The following is a 24,309-nucleotide window of genomic DNA, read 5'->3' on the forward strand; positions in this document are numbered from 1 at the left end:
TGGGGCTTGGGTTTCACTTGGTAGCACCTCTATTGCCTCAGTTACTGACAACAGAAATGCACTGGCTATGCTGTGAATTCACTCATAGTGCCTCCTAATGACTCTGACCTTTGTGGAGCAATGTGGTGCAGGCAGGTTTTGTTGCTCTACACCTTACCCTGCACTGGATAAGTTAAATGAAAATATTTAGAGAAGGAAGTCAGCATAAAAAAAAAACCCAAAAAAAACCACACAAAAAAAAAAAATTCCAGTTTAGAAGCTATTTAACAGTGCTCTGTAAACACATTGCCTACCTAAATTGCCTTGGCACTGTTTATACTCTTTGATGATGTTGCTGTTCCCAAGATTACATAAGGAAATGAGTTATTGATCTTACTTTCATGTCTTAATTTTATGTTACACCAACAACTGGGAGAGTAGATTTTTGCTGTCAGTGTTAACAGAAATCTGGTTTGAGGGTTTTTTTGAGGGGATGGGTGTTCTGTAATATAAACTGCAGACTAATTTAGATTTTTAAATTTGTCTTATTAACATGTACTTCAAACTAGAGAAGTAGCAGGAAAAAAGTCACAAGGCTGGGGTCTCCTGTAATAACAGTGAGAGAAGAAAATAAAACCCAGACAAAGGGCTAGCATAGCTGTTTTGCATTCTTAATTCCCCTGTTCTGAGCAGGGGGCTACATGTATTCAGACCTTCTAACACTCTCAAGTAGGTATTTTTATCTCAGGAGTCTCCCCTTTCTGAACTTGCAGAAATATTAGTTACAGGCTGTAAGGCATGTCTGTTGTTACCTGGCCAGTGGCAGAATAGAGCTGGCACTTCTTCCCTACAGGCATTCAACAGAGCCTGACAGTCTCCGCTGGATGATCTCTCGTGTTTTGTACCTTGCAAGGCAAGTGGGCATTGGAGGAGTTTTGCCGTAGGATGTACTGCAGTACTGGAATGTAAAATCAGAGTGCGTTTACTGAGAGGCAGAGGAAAGGGAAGAGCATAACCAGCACTGCAAGTGTGGTCCTGTTTGTGAGTAAAGGTGTTATTAATAAGCAGGTTACACAAATCACTCATACATAAATAACGTCAGACAGTGATTTTATGATATCAGGGATAGTTCCACTAAATGTTAGATGTCTGGTAAAGATCAGGGAGAAAGAAAGACAGAACAACTTCTTATAAGGGCCAAAGGAGTGGAGGACGAACACATTCATGTCCAGGAGAAATTGTGGTAAGTCAATTGAAAGAACGAGAACAGAGGCCTGATTGATTAAACTTAGTCAAGCTTTGCCGCATCAAGATGGAATGATTAAACTCAAATTACTTTAAATCACTTCTGAATAATGTCCTGTTTGCTCTCAAAACATGTTCTGATTCTCGAAGCCCATATGAAGGAGGCAGAGGCTGTGTGTACTAGTCCCACTGTACTGGGAGTATTCTATTAGCAACTGAGAATCAAAAAGCAGAATTACCTCCAATTCTCCCCCTCCTCCCCTTCCGTTAACAGCAAGATGTGCTTTCTTTTTTGTGGCATGCTAGGTGTGGCAAAACACTTCGGGAAATAGTAAAATCCTCATTAAGGATTATAAGAGTATAATATCTGAGTTATTTTTGTGATCCTCCATGGTAGATTTAATTAACTTTTCTTCTAATGAAGGTTGCTTACTGCACACTTCCTACTAGTTGATATTGCTTGTATGTGCATTTAATTCCACTTATGGTACTTACACTATTGGTTATTAGCTTATTAAAAGCAGTAATTTCTAGGTACATGGCGTTTGTGGGGAACTGCTTACTGGCTTAGGTAATACCAAATAGTTTGCTTATCTCTCAGCTGTTCATAATTTGTATTTAGAGACACATCAATCCCCCTCCCACCCCCCCCACCCCTCGGAAATTCTCATACCTTATTGTCAACATTGAAGTGCATAGAGAGTCAAATTTACTGAATAAAAGAAATTATACAGGGAGTTAGCAAGCAAAGGGGAACTTCATAACCCTTCCTTCTCTTCTATGTTTGAAATGGTGATTAGTTAGGAAGAGTTTGAAAGCACTTGATCTTACCACAGTCACTACCTGGAATCAGTTTCAGTTGATGTCCAGTCTGTAGTGGCTTAGTAAGCACTCTCTTTGTGTGTCCATTTGAGTTGGGATTTGAACCTTGCTGACATATTTAAAAAGAAAACAAAATGTTTTTCACCAACACATTTCAAGGTCAGATCCTATTTGCAGAAAAGCCCATGTGAGAGAACACTGCGGGCTATTTTCTAACACCAGTAGTTAGGCTTTTTCTAAAACATGTGTTCATTACCTGTATATCTGAGTGTTTTCAGGCATCTGTTGGAGTCAAGTGTTCCCCAGCCCCTTTAGAGTCAAACTTGAAAGGTTTAGCACTACAGGTATTTGGCAACAGAGCAGGAAATATTGCCAATTTCCTTTCATTATACGTACTAAAAATAGTTGCTTATTTGCTGATAAATGCTTTGTAACACCCTCAGGACCTGATTCTCATGTAGCTCACCTGTCTGGGCAGCATCATTAATTCAGCAAAATCCTATTACAGCTTCACATCAGTGCCACCTGCATCCCCAAGTGCCTTGCCATTGCTCACACTGCCAGGAACTAGAGATCATGTCGGTATCATTAGATCGTGGCCAGCTGGTGAAATGAGGCAGAATAAGTTCCTGCCTGTCACCGAGCAAGGGGCTGTAGGGATTGCTTTTCTGAAAAGGATAGCAGAGATTTCATAGATCGTCTATGACTGGCTCTGTTAAACCTGACTTTGGAAAGCATGTTCTCCGTACTGTACGTACATGTGTATCTGAACAAGTCTACCTTTGGATAGCAGAAGTCCTCTCAGAAGTAGCTGCTTATAGTATTGTCCTGTGAAACTTGACAAAATGTTGCTTTATGAGGAGATGGTGTTTCTAAAGGTGTAGCCTCAACCTTTTATTAACAACAATGGATGTTGGGCTGCTTTTTCTTTGGAATTGTCTGAAGAGAAAACTTGCACAGCTGTATCCCAATTTAAGCCTACTGTGCAAGAATGGTATTTATAATAGAGGTTCGAAGAGAAGGGAAAACTGGACACAGTTGGCAGAACATAGGGAAACACGCATTTTACAAGCAAGAAGTTCAAGTATTTATGGGAGATATCTACAGACTGTATTGCTACTACCAACTCACTAGGTTGCAGAGTCATAGAACATGTCAGGTTGGAAGGGAGGAACCAGCAAAATAATTAAATTCTCAGTTAAATATCACATTAATTCAGAGTCTTCCACCTATCTGGAAATGAAAGCTTGTCATGTTTTCATGCTTTGGAAATATTTAATACTGTGATGGATGTACTGATGTCAGTGGGTACTGTGCCTGTTCACATGCACGAAGGGACCTGACTGCACACAAGGTACACCAGTTCAGTTGATAAGAGCCTGTATTATCCATTTCTCCAGCTGGTGCTGTAATATGCTGTTAAATTTATAACAAGTGTGATGAGATTCTCAAATCAAGAATAACATGTTAATTATGAAAATAGGAAAAAAACTCCTCCTTAACTTTATTTCCTTGATTATTGCTATGAAGTGCTTCTGCTGTCATAGGAAATGTAGAAGAAAACTCAGATATTTTCTCTCAAGCTATGCTTCAACAGATTGCTCAAACATTGCTTAGCTCGTTATTTGTTTTGTGGAGAATAAAAAGGACATTTATGTATTTATGCTTAAGATAAAAAGATAACACAAGTACCTTGGGTTAGTTTTACTGTTCTTTTTCAAAGATGTATTGGTAGTTAAGCTACATTTATGTAGCTATGGTTGGATGATGGTGTTGCGGTTGATTTTGTGCAGAATTTAGAAGGCTGAGCTGTTGCATACAAGTAACTCCTTCTTTGATCTCCTTTTCCTCTGGCAACTTCTGACTGGCTTAAGCATACTTGACAGAAATGTAGTTGTTTTTCATAAGGGCTTGAATTTTCAGGGGGTCGGAATGCATTTCCACATGGGCTTATGGCATATTGCAGAGCTGTATAAATTTACTATATGGAAAAGTAGTTTAAGCAACAGGTACAGATGTCTAATGAGAAGATTCCTCTATGCGCATGTGCACAAAAGGGTTAATGAAGCAGGGTAACAAGTTCAAACAGTTTGTACTGTCTAGTCATTTCTTTAATAATGTATAATATTAAGATGTTTCCTTGGACAGTTTCATTTTGCTATGAGACTGAAAATGCCCTCGCTGAAACGCAGTTTCCCTGTAATATGAAGTTGCTTTCAGAGGCAAATGACATTTTATTGATTGATTGATTTTCTTGCTGGACTATTTGCTATACAGTGTCTCAGGATTCTCAAATTAGTATCTATCTCTTGCAGTTGCAACAGGGTAACTCTGTTTCCTTGTTGTTTTTCCTAGTCCCTACAAAGTACTTGTAACTAGGGCAAATGGCATAAGGTTAGTGCTGGGGAAAGCAATAAGGCAGATAAAGAGAAGAGGCAGTTGTTTCACTGTGGGTTGTAAATTTACTTCCATGGAGAGTCACACTTCCAGCTGTGGCTGATAAGTCTGACTCAGTCATTTAATGCTTTACTGTCAGTTATGAGCCTAGCAGAGAGCATTTCTTCTATCTGTAGGTGTTTGTGTCTGATGTAACCCTACTTTTCAATCACTGCATCTTTCTAGCACCAAATACTCCAAGATGCTTATTCTGCACTAACTCTGCATGTTGCTTGTTGTTACCCATGTGGTGGAATTATCTGCTTACCAAGAATCTAAACACTTAATTATGTGGTGACTGCAGCAGATCATCCGCTCAGCAAGAGAGGCTATTGCATATCATGGCTGGGGTACACAGTGGATGCCTGCTGCGTTCTGACTGCAGTCATCCAGTCTTTTATCAAAAATGCAGAGAAAACATGCTGTGAGATACCCCTTTCCCACTCCCACTACAGAGCATCTCATCTTCCTTGGCATCAACTGCTAGGATGCTCCTGCTTCTAGAGTATGAGGTCCCCTGAACTAAAAGCAAAACTTCAGTGGAGAGAGCTCAACACAGAAAAACAACTTGTTACTTTCATGTTTTCAGCAAGTTAATAAGATACTGTTATTTTTCTGGATGCAACTTTGACTCACAGAAATCTCTCAGGTTCTTTGCTATGTGCCCTGTTGTAAAATATTTTGTGTAAGTTTTCAGGTATTTTAATTTTAGTAAAACACTTAGGGGTAAGACAATGAGTAGCATTTTCCACTCTGTAGCACATAGGTGCAAATGAGTAACTTCAGCCAGCACTTCTTACCTAGAAGGGATTTTAGGGAAATTAAATGTGAATTTTTTCTCATATTTAGCATTATTTTGAACAGTTATTTTCATATTTTTTAAACAGCATCGTCACAAAATAACCTGCTAGGTATGCATAGTAAACTGTCTTAAAATTCATAATGTGCTAATTCAGTGCAGCTTCTGCATTGATAAATTTTGGATTGTAAAGTACTAAGCTCAAGTGAGCAGCAATTAGACAAGAGGCAGATGCATAGCTGTCTGTACTTGTAATGAGAGATCCTGTTCTTCACTTCAGATAAAGCCAGGATTCCCTAAAAGACAAGACATTATATGTTCGCTAAATATTTTCAACAAGAATACCTGAGAAATCAAAAGTGCACATCCTATAAATATAAATACAAGGCAGGTATAGAGAAGGGATTTAAAATGCAGAAAGCTTATGTGATGGGGGAGAAGTAAAAGCAAAGCCCATATACTACATTTTACCTTTAACGTTTTATGCTGAAATTATGATTGCAATACAGAGCTACTTAAATAAAACCACCCCAAACCCAAGCAAACAAACCCTCAGTGTTAACCATTAGCTTCATGTAATGCTCCAATTTTATTTTTGACATGTGAATTTCCAGAAATAGGCCCTAGAGACAGCCATGAGAATGTGTTTACTGAAGTATCACCTCTGCACCATACTCACCTGTATAGAAATGAAGGTTAAATGATATGTACAAATATCAGTCATGGTAAATTAATGTTAATAGGTGGAAAATGTGTGGAAGAATGGAGAGGTAATTTCACAATATCAATTCAAAATTCTTTCAAAAGTGAAGGCCCGAAGAGTTTCCTTTAGTGTATGACATCCTGATATACCGTGTTGTTATATTCATGTTTACTAACCAGGTTTCAGCTTTTCATCTTATTCCCAGCCTTGACCTGGCACCAAAGAAGCCATGTGATCTTTAATTTCATTGTAAATTCAGACTGTTTCTACTTTGCAGACTATTAGCTAGAATACACTAAAGAGGAGAGTAGACTGAAGTGAGAAGCTGCTCCCAATACAAGGCAAATTACTGACTATATCTTCCCAACTGAGTTATTTATATCAGACTCCATTAGACAGCTTTTTGTGCACTTAGTTTTCAAGCTATGAAATTTCTTAAACTGTGCTAAACATCAGATTTTCAAGAGTTTGCCATAAATGTGCACCTAATGTGCAGGTTTGAAAATGCATTTTGATTCCTAAATGGGACGTAAGCAGTCTTTAAAACATGCTTTGGGGAGATGCTGAAGGAAAAGCTACACAGAGGGAGACTCTGGGCAAAGTCAAGAGATCTTGAATGGAAATTTAGTTTCTATAGCCAAGGGCTAAAGCAATTGCTCATTTTTGCCTTCCTCTGGCTGTTGCTGTTGTACTGCTGCCTGGTTGATACCTTACAGCAAATAGTGTTTTTGTATGCTTGGCATAGCTACTCAAGGTAAACTTTCAAATAATACTAATAAAGGAAATGTATTGTACATAACAAAACATTTATAACTGAGACAAGAGAAGCTGGACAGCAGTAGTTTTTAAGCAGTTATTTTCTGACCATGCTATTTGGATAGACTCTCTGGCCATACATTGGATATTTAGCAGAATGACAATTGCTTTATCATTAGGATTCAATATGAATGTACAAAATAAATTAGTCTATAGTGACACTGAGTTGACAAAGGGAGAAGTATGATAAATTAAACTACATTCTTTGCACTACTGGCCATATTTTGCCAGTTTCCATGGAACTCGATTACTTCCTGACTGTTAACCATTATCATGCTTTTAATAACCAGGCTTCACATAGCTACCAGGTTTGCAATAGTGTTTCCATCTTGCATTGCCCTGTGTTTCTAGGCAGTGATAGCTTGCCATGCTCTCAGGAGATAATTTCTGCTGTTGCTTTGTATGGATTTTTGTTACTATCTTTTCACCAGTTTTCTCAGGCTTTCTCCTCCTGCTCTGTTTTGGTCACTGAAATAGTAAGTGTGCATGTTTAATCTCTCCTGTCACACTGGTTGCTTTTCTGAGCTCTCTTCTGTAGAGTTCATGTCTTCCAGGTTTAGTTTATAATTGCCGATCACTGTTTTAGCCATTGATAATTATCAGCATTTGGGATTGGGTTTTACCCATGTTGCTGGTCTCTTTATTTTGCATACCGTCTTGTAGATTTGCACACATGAAGGAAGAGGCTTCACCTATGAAACTGGTGATGGATCAGCCTTCAGAGACAAACAAATTGCCTGCCAAACTGAAGTTAGTGTAACTCCTGACTTTGTGGACCATAGTCTCTGGAAGCAAAGCACATCCCACAAAAGGGTTTGTGGGAAGAAGTTCCGAGTTTTAAGAATGGTCTTCTTTTAAAGATGTCCTTCATTGTTTTTCAGACATGACTTGAAAAATACGTATAATCCATCATTATAATGGTTTGTTTCTATAAGAGCTTTCATAATGATATTAATAATTAATATTTTTTCAAAGCTTATATCTACTTATCTGTGTCTGATTATCTGGTAGAAGTTTGTACTTGATTAACTCTTTCCACCTGTAATTGCATCAGTCATCACAGCAAACGTGACACAGTCTGAGTTGATGCTCATAAATACCTAAGTGAATTAACTCAGCCTTCACTCAATATCTGCATTACTCATCTCAAAGTTGAAGCAGTGAACTCCCAAGTTTTAGAGCCTTGTGAATCTGAAAAGACATTGAAGAGAATCTCACTGGTGCTGGACCACTGCTGGAAAAAATTCCTGTGTAAGAGTCAAAGGAAAGGGCAATTCATCATATGAGGGTTTGTAATTCTGTACCTGATTTAGGCACCTTTCCCCAAATAACTTTGAGGACCCAGAAGTGCCTGGGCCTGAAACTAGGTGCAGAAAAAGGCCAGCTTTTGCAGAGCCACCTAAGAACAGGCAATGCCAATCTAAGGGGGCTTCTTTGTTTGGGTTTTTGGTAGTGGTGGTGGTGGTTTTATTTTACTGTGAACATCTCTTTGTTTTCTGCTGTAAAGAGTTGATGCACTAATTCTAACTTGTTTGGTAAAAATAACTTGGAGTTCCAGATCTATATTTGAGGTTTGTCAGGTATTTGCACTTCAAAAGCAAGGACAATATGCAGACCTATTTTACTGTTAAATAGAGTCATCATCTTCTAAGGAATAGCCTTGAAATCCTACTTTGATTAACGTCATGTTGTTTATGAATACAAAATTGTTTCTTTGCTTCATGTCAGCCCCTCTGTTTCGGGTTTGTTTGGTTTGTTGTTTTTTTTTTTTTTTTTTTGAGAGAGAGAATAAGTTTGAAATCACATTGTGATATTAGGATAACATAAATTTCCCGCTTTGTCTATCTTATTTATATGAAGTACTTATGGTATAGTTTTATCCCTATTTGGAACATACATCGAAGTTTTTGAACCTAAGTACAGTTGCACTGAATTCTATTTATTAGGCTTTCTGTCAAGCCAAAATTTGAAAGCAATTTCTCTGACAATACAATAGAAGCAAAGCAGAAATCTAGGAAGCTAAATGAGAGAGCAGCAGTTGAACCGTGGTGATTCTGTTGCTGTCTGATGCCAAAACCTTGCCTTTTTATACCCAGATTGAGCCCAGAGACTGTCCTGTGTAGATCATACATAAATCTCCAGGCCCAAGAGATTTGTATGAACAGTAAATTAGGAGCAACAATTCCCATAAACTTAATAAATCCCATGGAAATTATTGGGGGTAAAGGGATTTCAACAATTTTAGAACACAACTATTTAAACTTATGAGAAATTAGTTTCCTATTAAGTAAATGTAGAAAAGTTAGCAAAATTAAACACCTGAAAGAACAGATTTGTAGTCCTGTGTGATGATTAAAAATAAGGGAAAAAGTGAGAAGAATGTTAAACAGAAAAAACATCTCATGACATCATCTGTATGAGAAATCAAGATCCACTCCTTTAGTCAGTCTAGATCAGTCTGAGCTTGCAAAGCAAAACTAAACAGCAAGCCTTAAGTTCAGAGAGAAGATAAGCTCCAATGATCTGTTACAGGAGCAAGGGAAATGAGGTTCTGTTGCATCGTGACAAGATAAACACTTCCAGTAATTTTTCTCAGTAACTTCTTCTGAGGCCAGACAGTACATATTGTATTTTCTGAGCTGTTCTGGGCACGCTTTTCCTACCATCTCTTTTCTAGCTGTACCTTCTTTGTTAAGTCAGTTCTGAGAACTGATGTTATGAATAATCGTGAAAGGAATGCTAACTTCTCCAATCAAATGACTTCAACTCTCTCCTTCTGGATCAATATTTCAGTGTTTAAACAGGGATATACTATCAGTTATTGTGTTCTAATTATTATTAAAATTATATATTCTTTTGTTTTCAGAAAAATCTTAAAGCTTACTACTTGTGACTAATTAGTTGCCCCTTTTTGGTGGAAGGGGAAATTGAGGCATATAGAACTGGAGTCATTGAGGTAGAACAGCACGGCATTGGCAGGAGCCAGGAACAGAAATCAAACCTACTGCCTGACTCCCAATGACAGAAATAGATACACCCTTCAGGCAAAATACAAATGCATGGAAATATTTGGAACCTGACACTCTGGAATTATTGCATGCTTCCTGCAAATGTGTCATTTCACTATGTCAGATAAAAATATCTGTGAGAACAAACACCGTAGTCGCAGAAGATAGGTCACATGTGATTCTACTGTATAGAACACCATAGATATTTTAAATATTAACAGTCATTTTTACTGGGCATTAAGTACATCAATATTTTTTGGGTGTCCCTGAAGCTCTTCCTGTATGGCTAACATTAAACCACAAGCTCTTCACAAAATACAGAAATATGACACACAGTATGTCCATATTATGAAATAGATTGGCACTAATAAATTTCATGTGTATGTTATGATTATTTCTACTGTATCTTGCATGATATTTCTGTGCTAAAAGACAAAGTACCTAAAAGTGTGGGTTTTTTTAATGTAAGGCAAATTATCAGCACCATGGCAGATTCTTCCTAAACAGGACAGTTGGGTGACATGTTTCCTTGTAGGTGCTCGAGTAGTGTGTAAATAGAGGGAATTTGGGGAATTAGAAATGGAGGGTACCCCCTTCTACTCCATTCAAAGAGCTGGAGTGAAGGGAAGTGCTATCTCTGAGCAGCTGGAGCTGAAGAACTTGATTACATGAGTTGGCAAGAAATATACTTTGTAGATCAAAGGAGAATCCAGACCAATATAGTTCTAGAGAAGAGACATGATGCTAAAAAGACCTTGACCCCAGACTCCTACTCAGAAGAGTAATGGGGCTGCCGAAAGACAGAATAACATGTGGGCGCCTGCGATTCTGCCTCGCTGTGTAATTTTTGTGCCATCTCAAGTAGACCATTCTTTTTAGAATCCCCCCCCCTTTTTTTTTTTTTTTTTTTGCAAAATCTTGAACTGTTCGTGTCGAGCATGTGGCAGTCTTGTAGAAATAAATGTACCCATAAGCATGAAGCCTTAGGGAAGAATGTGTTTATTTGCTTGTGGGTAGCATGGGGCAGCTCCAGAGGAAATCACATCTTCCAGAATAAGATTTAATCACATAAAAGGCTAAAAATGAAGTACAGCAGCCTGATCAGACCAACAGAGGCTAGAATTGCAGGGGGTACAGGGGCACGTTGGTGAGTACACAGAGGTTGTGTAGGAGAGTGGGGATAACCTGCAAGAGCAGTATTGAGCAAAAGTAGGTTTCTTGAACTTGAGGTGATCTGATGGCAGCATTTCACAGGTCATACCCTTAATTCAGCTGGCAGGATTGGCTGAGCTAGTGCTAGAAGATGGGACCAGCCTATGCCCAGACCACTGGAGAGACACTTATCTGAATGTGTGTGGTGATGCAGCAGAGCAACACAGCACCTTTAGAAGTCTGTTACCTTTCAGTGCCACAGGTATTGTTGTAATTAATACTGTGGTGTCCCTCTGACCAGATTAAACAAAAGGACTTGGCAAGATGTTAACACCGTGTGTAAATGACTATTTCCTTGATCACATCAGCATTCCAGAGGAATGTTGTCAATGCAAAGAAACTCTTCTTCTTCAGGTTTTCACAAAGAACTTTTTCCTCCTGGAAAGCCAGGATCATAACCAAGGATTTCAGTCTGGCCAGTCAAGGTGTTGCCCTAGTGAAGCAGTGAGCTTCTTTGGAATGATGCATTGTGGTTAACCAGCAGTCCCTGTCATAACCCTGCCAAAACCTGAACTTTTGCTTTATCCTGCATTAAGAAACTGAATTTAGCCCATGCAAGTTTTTCTTTCTTCTTTTGGTGCTGGTGAGAGTGAAATTCCTTTCAGTGACTGTTCTGCTCCAGGTAGTGCCTCAGGAACGGCTGCCTAGGGAACACTATAACAGCAGAGCTGGGAAGAAGTAGCACTGTTTGCTGTGTTCTCTCAGCCTTCAGTGGGCAATGACATTTACTAGTCCTCCCTTCCTTTTGTCTTTGATCTGTCTAATCACTTCTAAGCCAGTATAAAACTCAGGCATTCATAGCATCCTGCAGGAAGGAGTTCCATAGCTGAGCAAGACTAGCATAAAACCTCTCTCTTTGCCTATTTGAATGCATGCTGATTTTGTTCAGTGCTTTCAAATGCTTGTATGAGAAATGGTGAACAGCAGGTCTCTTATCTCCATGGTACTTCTGAGTTTATAAGTTCTGCCATGTTTTTCCTCAGGCATACAGTGTCCCCTGACTAAAGAACTCAGGTGTCATGCCCAATCCATTAGATGTGCTTGAATCTTTCTTTGTCACATTTATTTGCTTGTTTTCTTCTCTTTTATTTCTTTTTTTTATGTGCTTATCTTGTTGAGGTGGGAGACCAGACAACCACACAGAATCCAGCACCAGGGATACCGTGTTCCTTTGACAGTAACATATGGATATCCTGTGGTCTCTGAATCTTCTGCTAATGATACTAATTATTGCTTTTTCAGATGTTATGAACACTAAGATGGTGTGTGTGTAGGGGGGGTGGGGTGTGGACCTTATGCCTATATAGACCTTTTCTCTGATTAGTAATAGCTAGTTGACAGTCCATCATCTCATCTGAACAGTTCAGATTGTTTTTCCCTTGTGTTCATGTCTTTTGGCTGCCGTGTTTGCTCCCACAGTGTTTTCCCTAGAAATATTTTACCTTAAAACTTTTGAAACTCTTACCTATGAAGCAGAGGGAAATGGATCGCTTGTTTTCAAACTTGTAAATGGAATGAAACTGAATTATTTAAATGAACTTTATAAATATTTAGAGATACAGTTAATTTTTGTTTTACAGTGGTGCTGGGCTGGAAAATTAGACAAAGAGTTTAGTTTTAGAAAAATGCCTTAATCTTGCTGCATTAATAAAGAGCATAAATAGGTGCTGCTTTTCAAGCCAGAGGGGTAATATTCGCTCTCATCCTTTTGGAAGAAATAACTCCATAATAATAAGCTTTGAATATGATTTTATCATCAACCTGAGGAGCAAGCTGGGCCATGGTGTTTCCCCCTGCTCCCTGCCTCCCCAGCCTCTGAGGAAACCCAGAACTGCACAGGATATTTTTGAGTTGGGGAAATGCAATGGCAGCTCCGAACTCATAATGTAAGTACAGGAACCCTTTCAGCTGCCAAGCTCAGGAGGAGAAGGCAATAATGCTTGTAAATGATTCGGGTTTGTCAAATAGAAAGTAAAATTGTGTTTGAAAGGATTGCTCTCTGTGTTTTCTCAGGAGTGCAATGCAGTGTGCAGAGGGGGAAAAGAGATTACATTGTCTGAATTTTTCTGTGGGGATCAAGAAACTTTTTGAATGATGAAACAATAGTGTACTTATGTTTTCAATGTATAACAGCCTATAAATAACACCCCATTGCACAGAATGTCATCCACTGTTATCATATATGTGTGAATTTACTACTTCCAGTGTGCTCAGTGTTTAAATGTGTTTTCATCAGTATGGTTGGAAGAGATTCCCAGTGATTATATTCACTTACCTGTATCATTGCTTTTCTTTTTTAGGGTTTTCTTGAGAGCCATCAACAAATTTGCAGAGACAATGAACCAGAAATTTCTGGAGAATATGAATTTTGAAGTCCAAGTAAGTATTTAGGCTGTAAAGTAACTACTCTGGTCTGTCAGAGCCTCTTCTGACACTTCATGTCAGTATCAAAATGAGTGTGGATTTGTGCCAGGAAAGGAAAACCATACTTTGATTATTTCCGATAATGCACCCAAGCAGAGTAGTTTGCATTGAGATTCCCTCAGAACTGGCAAGCAGAAAACTCTGTTCCCTTGTTTTCCTTTGCCAACCGTGTTCCGAAAGGCAATCTTTGATGTGCTGCACGTAGCCTTTGCAATATCGCTTCTATGAATGTAGGGCAGAAAGAGCTTAACTTGATTTGATTATCCTACAGTACTTAGATTTTATTTTTTTAACTTGTAGTCCTCCCTTATAAGTTTATCTTCATCCAGTTATTTTCCTGTATTTTAGTAGTAATTATGTCTGAAATAATTTTAAATTAAGGCAGCTCTTTCAGTTTGCTCAGTATCAGTCTTTGTAACTTTACTGTTTGGTCATGCATTTTACCATACGTTTGGCTTGCTTTAGGTAAAAATGAAAATGTCTGTACTTTTCACATGCATTGAGTTGTTATTAAAATGTAAATACAGTTTTAGAACCAGGATGTGTCACTAACTGCTACCTGATTATGATGTGTGCTGTAGATAGAAAACACAATGACAAAGTATAGTATGAAAATTTACTCTGTTTCACTGTTTATATTAACTGTGGTTAACAGTAAATGCTTTAAGTTAAAAAAATGCTCCTGATTGCAAAAATCTAATCTCTTCATTAGATAATAACATACTGACCCTGTCATGAAGTTCAGAGAAGGCTCAGGGCTCTGCCTTCATTTCTTGGGTTTTATATTTTATCTTTAATCTTGCAACTTGCAATCTGGTATAAGTGATCTACTGCATGTTAATGTTTAGGCTTTTGCTAACAACTGCTTGGGTACTGGGGTCTCCCTCCTTCACATAAAACCACTTCAGTCACAAATAGCTGGAGCAATCATGTCAGGCGTTACACAGGAAAAGTTGAAAAGACAATAGTAAAAAGAAAGGCAAAACCCATTCAGTTCATATATAGCTACAGTGGCCTCCAACTATGAAATGTAGAGCTGCTTGATTAAATAATCATTAAAATCATTAAAACCAATAAATATCGTTATTGATCTATAGATCATATATGATCAAAAAAATCACAATCATAGAAGCATTTGGGTTGGAAAGGCCCTTAAGATCATCCAGGTCCAACCCCCCTGCCATGGGCAGGGACACCTCACACTAAACCATGCCACCCAAGGCTCTGTCCAACCTGGCCTTGAACGCTGCCAGGGATGGAGCATTCACAGCTTCCCTGGGCAACCCATTCTGGTGCCTCACCACCCTCACAGTAAAGAACTTCTTCCTTATATCCAATCTAAACTTCCCCTGTTTAAGTTTGAACCCGTTACCCCTTGTCCTATCACTACAGTCCCCAATGAAGTGTCCCTCCCCAGCATCCCTATAGGCCTCTTGCAGATACTGGAAGGCTGCTATGAGGTCCCCACGCAGCCTTCTCTTCTCCAGGCTGAACAGCCCCGACTTCCTCAGCCTGTCTTCATACTGGAGGTGCTCCAGCCCCTGATCATCCTCGTGGCCTCCTCTGGACTTGTTCCAGCAGTTCCATGTCCTTTTTATGTTGAGGACACCAGAACTGCACACAATGCTCCAGGTGAGGTCTCACAAGAGCACAGTAGAGGGGCAGGATCACCTCCTTCGACCTGCTGGTCACGCTCCTTTTGATGCAATAAAAGTCAATAAATTGATGGAATAAATCAATAAATAATTATTAAAAGTTTTGTACCTTTGAAAGGTGTGATTTTACAAATGTGTATGTAGAATATTATTAAGATTTTTGAATCATAGGAAAAGATTCTGACAAACTTGAAATTTCTGTTTACCAAGTATCCCTGCTGGAAACCCTCATATCCTTGATATACTTATGATAGAACCTCTCTTAGGCTGTATCAATTTATTAACACCCACTTTGTAATCTATCATTTCTATAACACTTGATCATTTTTACTGCCCAATGTGTCAGTACCTTTTAAAAGCAAATAAAGTAGGTCTGGTGGACATCAGTATGTGTAGGCTACCAATACCACAGACTACTGTAAGCACTGTGTATCTGTCAGCATTTGAAGGTGTACACTGCCTCTTCCAAATGTTACAGCAGCAGCCTAAACCTGCCACTGTTATTTCAGATGTTTCCAGTGGCAGTTCTGTGCATCCCCAAATGTTATCAAGCAACCAGGGACGTTGTAGTTCAGCACTGAACCTTGTAGTTCAGGCAAATGTATTAATGCTTGCTCTTTTATTCATGACTTGTCAAATACCTGGAGGCTTTGAGTAAGCTAAACAACAGTATAGGAAATAAGTAGTGCCATCAAAAGAATTGTTGGACCATTACAGTTTTCACAAGAGACTTATAGTACAAGTCGGGGAGATAGATTAATTCCTTCCATAAATAAAAGCAATGAAACCCTTCTCATAGTACCCTAAATATACCCATTAAGAAAGCTGGTATGGGACTAAAGGTCGGAATAATGCAGAGCATCTTGTCTAATTTCCTTGATTAAAAATGATCATTTGATTTCCCACTCATATGTATGTATTCAAATCAATGATAGCTGGAGCTTTTAATGTTTTAAAGGTTCTTTTATTGTTTTTTATATCTTAATTTTTTGAAAAAAATATATAAGTCAGTGTCTTGCAACTACTCAGGCTATGGAAACTTGACTGTAGAGAAGCACTAAAGCCTAAACATGTTATTAATCAACATGAGGAACTTGAGAGGCCCCTTACTGCACCCTCTTCCTTTTCTGAGGATCAACTTTATTTCTAACAATAATTTTGTATAACTATGCTAGACATAGCTTTTATGGTGAGAGTAGTCTGTGTCATCCCTAAACACTTCATTATCCTTAAAGTTACAAAATTGTCTTTAAATGCTTTGAAGTATTGAGGCACGATGGACAGGAACAAAGAGTGGAAAGTGACTACAGTAGAACTAATAAGTAAGTAATTGTATATGGAGTTTCTACGAAACAAATGGAATTTCATTTAAAAAACAAAACAAAGCACAAGCTCTGACTGAGGGTCAGTGATGCAACATGCAGCAGCCTTCGTGCAGTCTAGTCTCCTGTTGATTTCTGGTTTCAAAGACAAAGGGATGAGTGAAGTTCCAGTCGCTCCTGAGCATATGCAGCAAGAATGAGGTCTCAAGAATTTGGAAGCTAAACCAGGGACAACTATTGTAATATTCCTGATTAAGGGTGATCTAACTACAAAAATGGAATATATTAGCATAGGGAAAATAGAGATGTATATCTCTAAGTAAGTTGCACCTTTAAGCTCTTTGTAAATGAATGAATGACTTATGCTGTTTGCAGGATGGTGCTTTCAAATCTGATTATTAACAAATAGCTGAAGAAAAGTCTGAAGTAAACTATTTTAAAAGAGGGATTTAAAGCACAGTCAAGGAGATCTGAGGGTTTGTCACTTGGCTAAATGATTACATGACAGTATATGGCAGACAAACAAACTAAACAATCAGACTGTGAAGTAACCAAGCAACTAAAAAATGCTGGTTTAAATCTAGACAAAATCAATGAAGAAATTTTTGCTACTCTTTTGGAGCTTGTTAAATGGAGGTAAAAAAGGTTCCTGGCCATAGCTGTGTCCAGAGAATACTCGAGCTCATCACTTGCAGTACTGGAAGTAAACTGCAGTATGAAGATTTAGTTCACAGAAATCTGAACTTTCAGTAGAAATGATTGGAATAGGTAAAAAGCTTCAACTTTTAGCAGTTTATATTCTATTCATGTCTCTGTACTTGAAATAGGTTATTGACTTGCATTTATGTTAGACATAAACACAGGTGTACTGAAATATATATTGAAGCATATTATCTAGAGAGGCTGGGAGATACGTCTCACTTAAAAGATTCTAAAGAACGGATGCAAGAGAGACCTGTCTGAGGAAGGTTAGCAGACCTTGCCTTGGGCTGTGGAGCCCGAATAGCTGACCTCCCAGGTTTCCTTCCACATACGCCTTCTGTGTATATGACTAGAAAAAGTTCACTCAAATGTAAATTGTGTCATTGAAAGTTTGCAGCTATGGAAAGCTTAATAGTTCAAGAATATTCGGAATGAGCATATTGAGATAGTGGAAGGAGATATATTGATGGTGTACAAGGAAAATGCAAAAAGTAAGTTAGGGAAGCAGGTCTGAGATTAGGCTTTCCTCTGAAGACCAAGAACAATATATACCTTAATGGTGTTGAGTTTTATCTTTGACTTCTTCATGGCATTTTGTGTCAATAAAATATTTTACCTGTGTGATTGTAAATTGCTTATATTTTCTCTTTCCCCTCTACTTTTTTTTCCATCTGCTCTCAGTAATATACTATAGTATACTGTTACACTAGATTTTAATACTATAGATATTTATATAGCATTTATAGTAATACTCATAAAGATTCTCTTAACTGATTGCAGCACTGTCTTCTCAGCCAGTCATGATCCCCACTGCTTACCACATTCTGGTGCTTATGAGCCAGGATCCCGTTAGGCAGTTGTAGAGGATCTGTGTTGTGGGTTGGCTTTGGTGTTTGGGGGTTTCTGCAGGAGCTGTGGTAGGATGCTGAAGGGTAGAGCTGTCTTTTTGTTACCAGATTCTACTAGTAAAGACAATTTTGGGAAATAAAGCCATTGCAGGTATTTCAGCTGTGTTCAACATATGGATTTGAACGAGATGCAATCTTTGCATTTTTTTTGCTGGTGTGTGTTTTTGCTTTTTTGCTGTTCTGTATCAGGTACCAGTTTTGTAAGGAATTGCCAGTTTCAGATGCAGAGGTCAGATACTTGTCCAGATCCTTGCCTTGCTGCTGGGCTTTTACAGGGTAGTGGAACAGAAGCACCAGAATAATGTGCAAATTCCTGATTTAGGATGAGTTGAGATGGATTCTTCAGAAGAGACTTAACAAACAAACAAATATATGAATTGTAGAATGTATTTTGGAAAAAATGCTCCCTGAAAGTGAGCATTTCTTGATTTCTTGAGTTGAATTGTAACCAAACCATTGTGTGGTTCTGTAATTAGGCAATATGTGCATTCATAGTATTTTCTATGGATGTCAGAGAAGTATACTTATGTGATTGGTAGGACAATCCCGGGACTTAGCAGTATAATTCTCTTTTACCTTTTGTAGGAATTGCCCCATCTTGTTCAATCAAAAATCCTAATGTTGCTTGACTGAAAGCTTCTGTGTTACAAGCCCCCCACCCCACCCCAGGTGTCACATAAGCAACAATAAGCAGGGTGTATTGTGGCTTCCTTAAGCAGTCTCAAGACCTTTGTCAGAAAGACAAAGTGCCTTTGTACACCCGTTTCTATGTTATACCGAAGACCATCCAGCTAGCTGATTTGCCATGTATTCAATTCACAAGGATTTTAAAGCAAGCAAATACTAGAGGGTAGTTCAATTTTGAAGACAAATATTATCTCTTCATATGGATATAGAGTTGTAGGTGTGAAATAAAAAAGTAAGTTCAAATGTGAATCAACTTTTTCTTTGTTGTTATATAGAAATAGAATAATTAAATGACCTTTCTATTTTTGAGATATCTTAACTGTCAACAGTTTCCGTGTTTTTATAAATGCAGAACAAGAAGGTTTTATTTCTTCTTTTTGTGCCTGCAGAATTCAGTTTTTCAATTTGAAAGTTGTGGGTTTTTATCTTAATTTTATTTAGTTTGAATGAACTGTAAGCCAGTCTTCCATCAACAGAATAACGAAGATAACAGTGTTTAATGGTTCACTTCAAAGTTTCAGTTACATTTTCCAGTGTGCATGTTTACCTATGTAGAATCTACGGTGACTTTGGATGACATTGCTTTGTTTTTTGCTGGTATCTGTGTCCTTAGCAAGCCGTTGTCTTTGTCATGGGGAGCAGCGTATTTTCACTCTGTTGTTACTCTCAGCTCCTGGCCCCATCAGTGTTGGGGTTCAAAGTCCTGCTCTGTGTAGGAAGCATTCCCAAGCAGTGACCGCACACTGCAGCACTCTCATGCAGTCAGCGGCCATTGCTGCACTTAAAGCTGCTGCACTCGATGCTGCTGCACTCACTGAAATGAGGTTTTTGTGCAATGTTCTCTTTATGTTTCTGACTGGAGGTGGCAGCTTCTGACATGTTAGAGACAGGGAAGAGTGAACAAACAGAAACTGTTTTGTTGTGTTCAGGCACAGCTATCATGGGGTTTCTACTGTGGAAGATACAGTGCTCTTGATTCCAGTTCCTACCCTTCTCTTCTGTTATTGCTGTTTTTACAGGGCATTAGAAAGAATTACATTTTTAAGTCTGTAATGTTACAGCAATTATAATTTAATACTAATAATCTATATTCCCACCACAGAATTTTATTATAAAAGGCATAGACCCCATTCCATTATAACATCATTCTGATTTAAAAGAAAATGTTTCTTTTTCAGGTTTAGAAATGGCAGATGCCTGGAGTAGAAACTATTTGCAAGTATTTTTCTGAAGTTGTATCATTAAGTAAGGAGCCTCTGACAAAACCAAATAGAGAATGAGATTATGACACAAAAATCGTTAAAGATTAAAACCAAAATGAACTTTTGTTGGTTTATATAATGTACTGCGTGTCTTCAGAGCTTCTGTAACCGTATTTTCATTAACCTGAAAATTTTCTACCTTTGTTCATCCCTTTTGAAGCACATAACCAATGCAAAGGAATTTTGGCAGAGGTCCCACAGGATTCTCAATTCTTTACTCCAGGATGCTGAATACTCTCTTCCATTTCACAGCTAACACTAAACCTGTCATGAGCCAAGCTGCAGAACATGGGAATAAACACTAAATATTGTGCTTGTAACTTACAGAGTTTAGGAATGAGTTGTAACTCTGAAAGTTATGTTTGTTAAGACTACTCAAACAGAAAACAGAGCTTGCTTTGCTGAAGTTGTAATGGCTATCGGTTGGTGAGTTATTCTGAATGCTGATCTTCACATCCTGTTTATGCCTCTGTTTAGCAATGTCTGCTTTTTTACTGTGTTGCCATAAAAGACAATGCAGAATAATTTTCATGAGTGTTGAAGTGCAGTGTTAGGACTGTGTGATGCAGCCTGTGTGCCCTCTGTGTGACTAAAGTTCAGTCTCTGAGGCTGATTCAACGGATCAATTTCTTTAAAACAAGTTAGTATTCATTTGTTTAAAATTGTTCATATTCAAAGGCTCACAAAAATAGTAAAAAATAGATGCTTCCTTTAAATTCTTTAGTTTTAAGTGATGAAGAAATGTATTCCAGAGTGTGAAAGAGAACATTACTGACGTAAAACCATCACATACTGAGCATGTCATACATCCTAGAAATCAATAGATCATTTCTTATAAATGCTATTCAAAGACTCAAAATGTTATTTCTAGCTGATCTACCTCAATAGCTTCGTAACTACCTGCAATTCTGCATACAGGCCGAATGTTTAAGTGTCATTTATCTACGAAATCCAAGTAAAGAACCCAGTACCTATCTGAAATGTTTTGTCTGCTGCTCTCAAGGGGCTGAACTTGATTTTACCATAATATCTAAAGAGAAAAAAAACCCAGCCCCAAACTGAAACTATCATCTAGCCTGTTTTATGAAATACCAGAGTACGTTTAGGATCTGCAGTAATTTGTCAGCAATTCAAAAGTCTCCAAGGACTTCAAGTTTCTCCTACATTATCGAAAAGAATTGAGCATAGAGGTATGTAGAGAAAGCAGGGGCTAAAGGATAGGCAGTCATGCCATAAAGACTTTCTGCCAGTGGGCTGTCTGAAGAGGAGGCAGCAGGGCTAACCTGTGGTAGTTATCCTGGAAATCATCCAGGTCTCCTCATCTTTGCACAATGGATAGGAATTTCTTACTAAATTAACTCCACATTTCCCAGTGGAGCAGCTGTCACATTTTCCAGGGGGAAGGCACCTTTTGCTTTCTGGGGAAAAAAAAAAATCCCAGGATTGAGAGATCCTTTTCTTCTAAGTTCCCTTAGACCTGTATAGAGGGGAATGGATCTGAGGCCCTTGGCTCGCATGGTTGAACTGTGCTTAGGCAATGTAGTTGCCATGTTCCGCTGTGTTACAACGCACTAGGTCATCCTGTGCTGCTGCTGTCGCCTGCTGCATCTCAGCATGTGCTTGCAGTGAACAATGGATACCTAATGACAGAGATGGGTCACTTCTCAGCTCTCACTCTGTCTCCATCGCTCTGTCCCTAGCTGACAGCTCAGCACTGGGGCTCATGTTCAAGAAACAAGCAAAGTGCAGGTGTCACACAAACCAGAGCATGAGAGCTCTGGTTCTCTCACTGTGCTACATCACTTCAGCCCTGCTGCATGCTGGATAACTACATGTTCACATGCAGACCAGCTTGGAACATTTTTGCAGGCCTGAGAAAACAGAACAGGTCTCATATGCATATTTTTTGCATTTAAAAAATCTGTTTTTTTCAGCTTTTGCCAATTTCTACTTTTGAGAGACTGTTTTGCCTCCCAGGATTTAGTTTGTTTCGCTGCTTAAAACTTGCAAGTCCATAATTTGAATATGCTATCAAAATGTAAAGAATCATATTTTTTTCAGCCATCACAGGGTACTAAGAGGACAAAAGAAAATGTATTTTCTGTATACAGATATTGAGTCTTTAGGATGTGTCTCTGGCAAAAGTGACATTGAGTTTGGAGCTCTTAGGTGACTAAACAGACTATTAGCTGTAGCAACAGGTTTCATTTCTCTCCCCATAGTCTAGAATGATTTGAGAAATTTTCCATTTTCCTGCTATAATTGACATATGCAAAGAACATTCCCTACATGTCAATAAGTTCAGCTTCTCAAGGGACTGTAAACTCTAAACTGATCAAATTAATCTTTTAAAATGTTTGATAAGGGGGGGGAAACAGGCCTTCAAGGGCATAAATAACATTTTTCCTGGGGGAAAAAGGCTCTGAATTATTACGTACTATTAGTATACTGTCAAAAACTAGATATGAATGTAATTTACATGTTTGAATTAAGGGGGAAAAATTGCTGCTCATACTGAAATGTAGTTTTTAATAAGGCTGTGGCTGGCTTGGGTGCATTCAGAGCATCTTTGAATGGTGCAATATACACCAGTCACTGCTGTCTCCAGTGCCATGCCACTTGCAGCTGGCTGGCAGCACTGAGATGACTGCTCTCTGGACTCAAATCACTTATGGATGGGCACAGCCCTCCTCAGGGCTTTTACATGAGCAAGCCTGATTGGGAGAGCTTTAGCTGGGCCTCAAAGGGAAAAATGAATTATATGCAGGATCTTCACATTGTAAAGCATGTTTGAGAATCTTACCTAGTATAGGAAATGTCTGCGTGTGTGTGTTGGTATCTATTTTTCCTGGTTATTTGTACCCAAGTTTCCCAGGTTATAAAGGACAGAGGTCACTTACAGTTTAGATGAAACATTTCTAGGCTATGCTAGGGCTCCCAAACTGGGGTAATAATGTTATGTTTTGTTTCCATCCTTTCAATTACCACTGAATGCATTTGCCATTGCCTTCCTACCATCTCACTGATACCTTCCATGCATATTTTTAGATGCTGCTATGTCTAACATCACTGCTGACTGCTTAGAAGATTCTGAAAATAGTCTTTACTTCCTTAAATTTGTGTTTCCTAGTGAAGTATCTTTTTTCCCCTCTCCATCTCTAGCATATAAGAAGTACCTCATTTTGTTTGTCTGGAGTACAAGTGATTTGCTTCAGAAACGCAGGGTTGTGCACTGGAAATACAAGGGTTTGCCTTTTATTTCAAGTACATGCCTCACTATTAGTGCTATTAGTAGTTATTTAGGGATGTGTTTTGTCCTTGTTTCATGTAGAGAGCTCTTAGCAAAATATATTGGAACTGCACAGAAATGGTTGTTGAATCAGATTCCAAAGAGAAGCCCTTTGAAGTACTTCTGAAATACAGTGTAATTATATTGGATGCCTTTAGCTCCATGTTGTTAAGATTCACTGGCACGTAATGTATTTCAGTAGGCCTGCTATGGTTCATGTCTTAATGTCATTAGCTAATGAATCTCCTGTGAATCTTTTTTTTAGCAATATTTATTCAACTGCTGTGTTATTAAGAGCAAATCTGTAGTAGTGGTCATTAAAATGCATCTTTCCTGCTTTCTTGCTTGCTTTCCAGCTAATTGCATAATACCGATGATGTACATCTTTGCATAATATAACAATCTCATATTGCTTGCATCATTTGGTTCCATAAATTATTCAGCATTATGCATAGTTTAATATGATTCCTGCTTTTCTCAAAACTATTATAATTTCCTTATATTCAATTTACAGCTGTGGAACAACTACTTTCATTTGGCTGTGGCTTTTATTACCCAAGATTCACTACAGCTAGAAAACTTTTCCCATGCAAAGTACAGCAAAATCCAGAACAAGTAAGCAGAACTTTAGCTTATGTCTTCAATTTTTTAGTAAAATTAGGATAATGATAAAAATACCTTTTTTTTTTTTTTTTTCCTCTAGATATGGAGATATGAGATGTTTAATTGGCTTTGCTATCCGGGACATGTGGTACAAACTTGGTGAGTAGCAAATGGGCTTAATTCAACCGAATCCACAGCATATTGCCTTTCTCACTGACAGCTATTTGACATGAAGGGCTTCTGTAAATAGTTCTGCTATTTGAACTTACATATGTTTTCATTCCTGTGATTAAGCTTGGGACTGACATGAGATACTGTCTGACTGCTGCCCATTGCTTATTCCTAAGAGAACTCACAACCTGCTCTCAGATTTCTGAGACGGCTGGAATCAGAAGATTTCAGAAACATTATTTGGCTGAAATAGAGACCAAATAAAT

At 38.3% G+C, this 24,309-nt stretch overlaps 1 protein-coding gene across 1 annotated transcript in view; it reads left to right on the top strand.

Annotated features, from left to right (window-relative positions):
- DOCK2 (dedicator of cytokinesis 2) overlaps positions 1 to 24,309 on the top strand; it is a 166,280-nt gene that overhangs the window by 101,465 nt on the left and 40,506 nt on the right. The window contains exons 30-32 of the mRNA XM_065690729.1: positions 13,321 to 13,399; positions 23,784 to 23,884; positions 23,973 to 24,031. Of these exons, the coding sequence (XP_065546801.1) occupies positions 13,321 to 13,399; positions 23,784 to 23,884; positions 23,973 to 24,031 (239 nt within the window). The remainder of the gene's footprint in view (positions 1 to 13,320; positions 13,400 to 23,783; positions 23,885 to 23,972; positions 24,032 to 24,309) is intronic.

The sequence above is a fragment of the Lathamus discolor genome, chromosome 10 (genome assembly GCF_037157495.1).
Source record: "Lathamus discolor isolate bLatDis1 chromosome 10, bLatDis1.hap1, whole genome shotgun sequence".
Taxonomy (NCBI): Eukaryota; Metazoa; Chordata; class Aves; order Psittaciformes; family Psittacidae; genus Lathamus; species Lathamus discolor.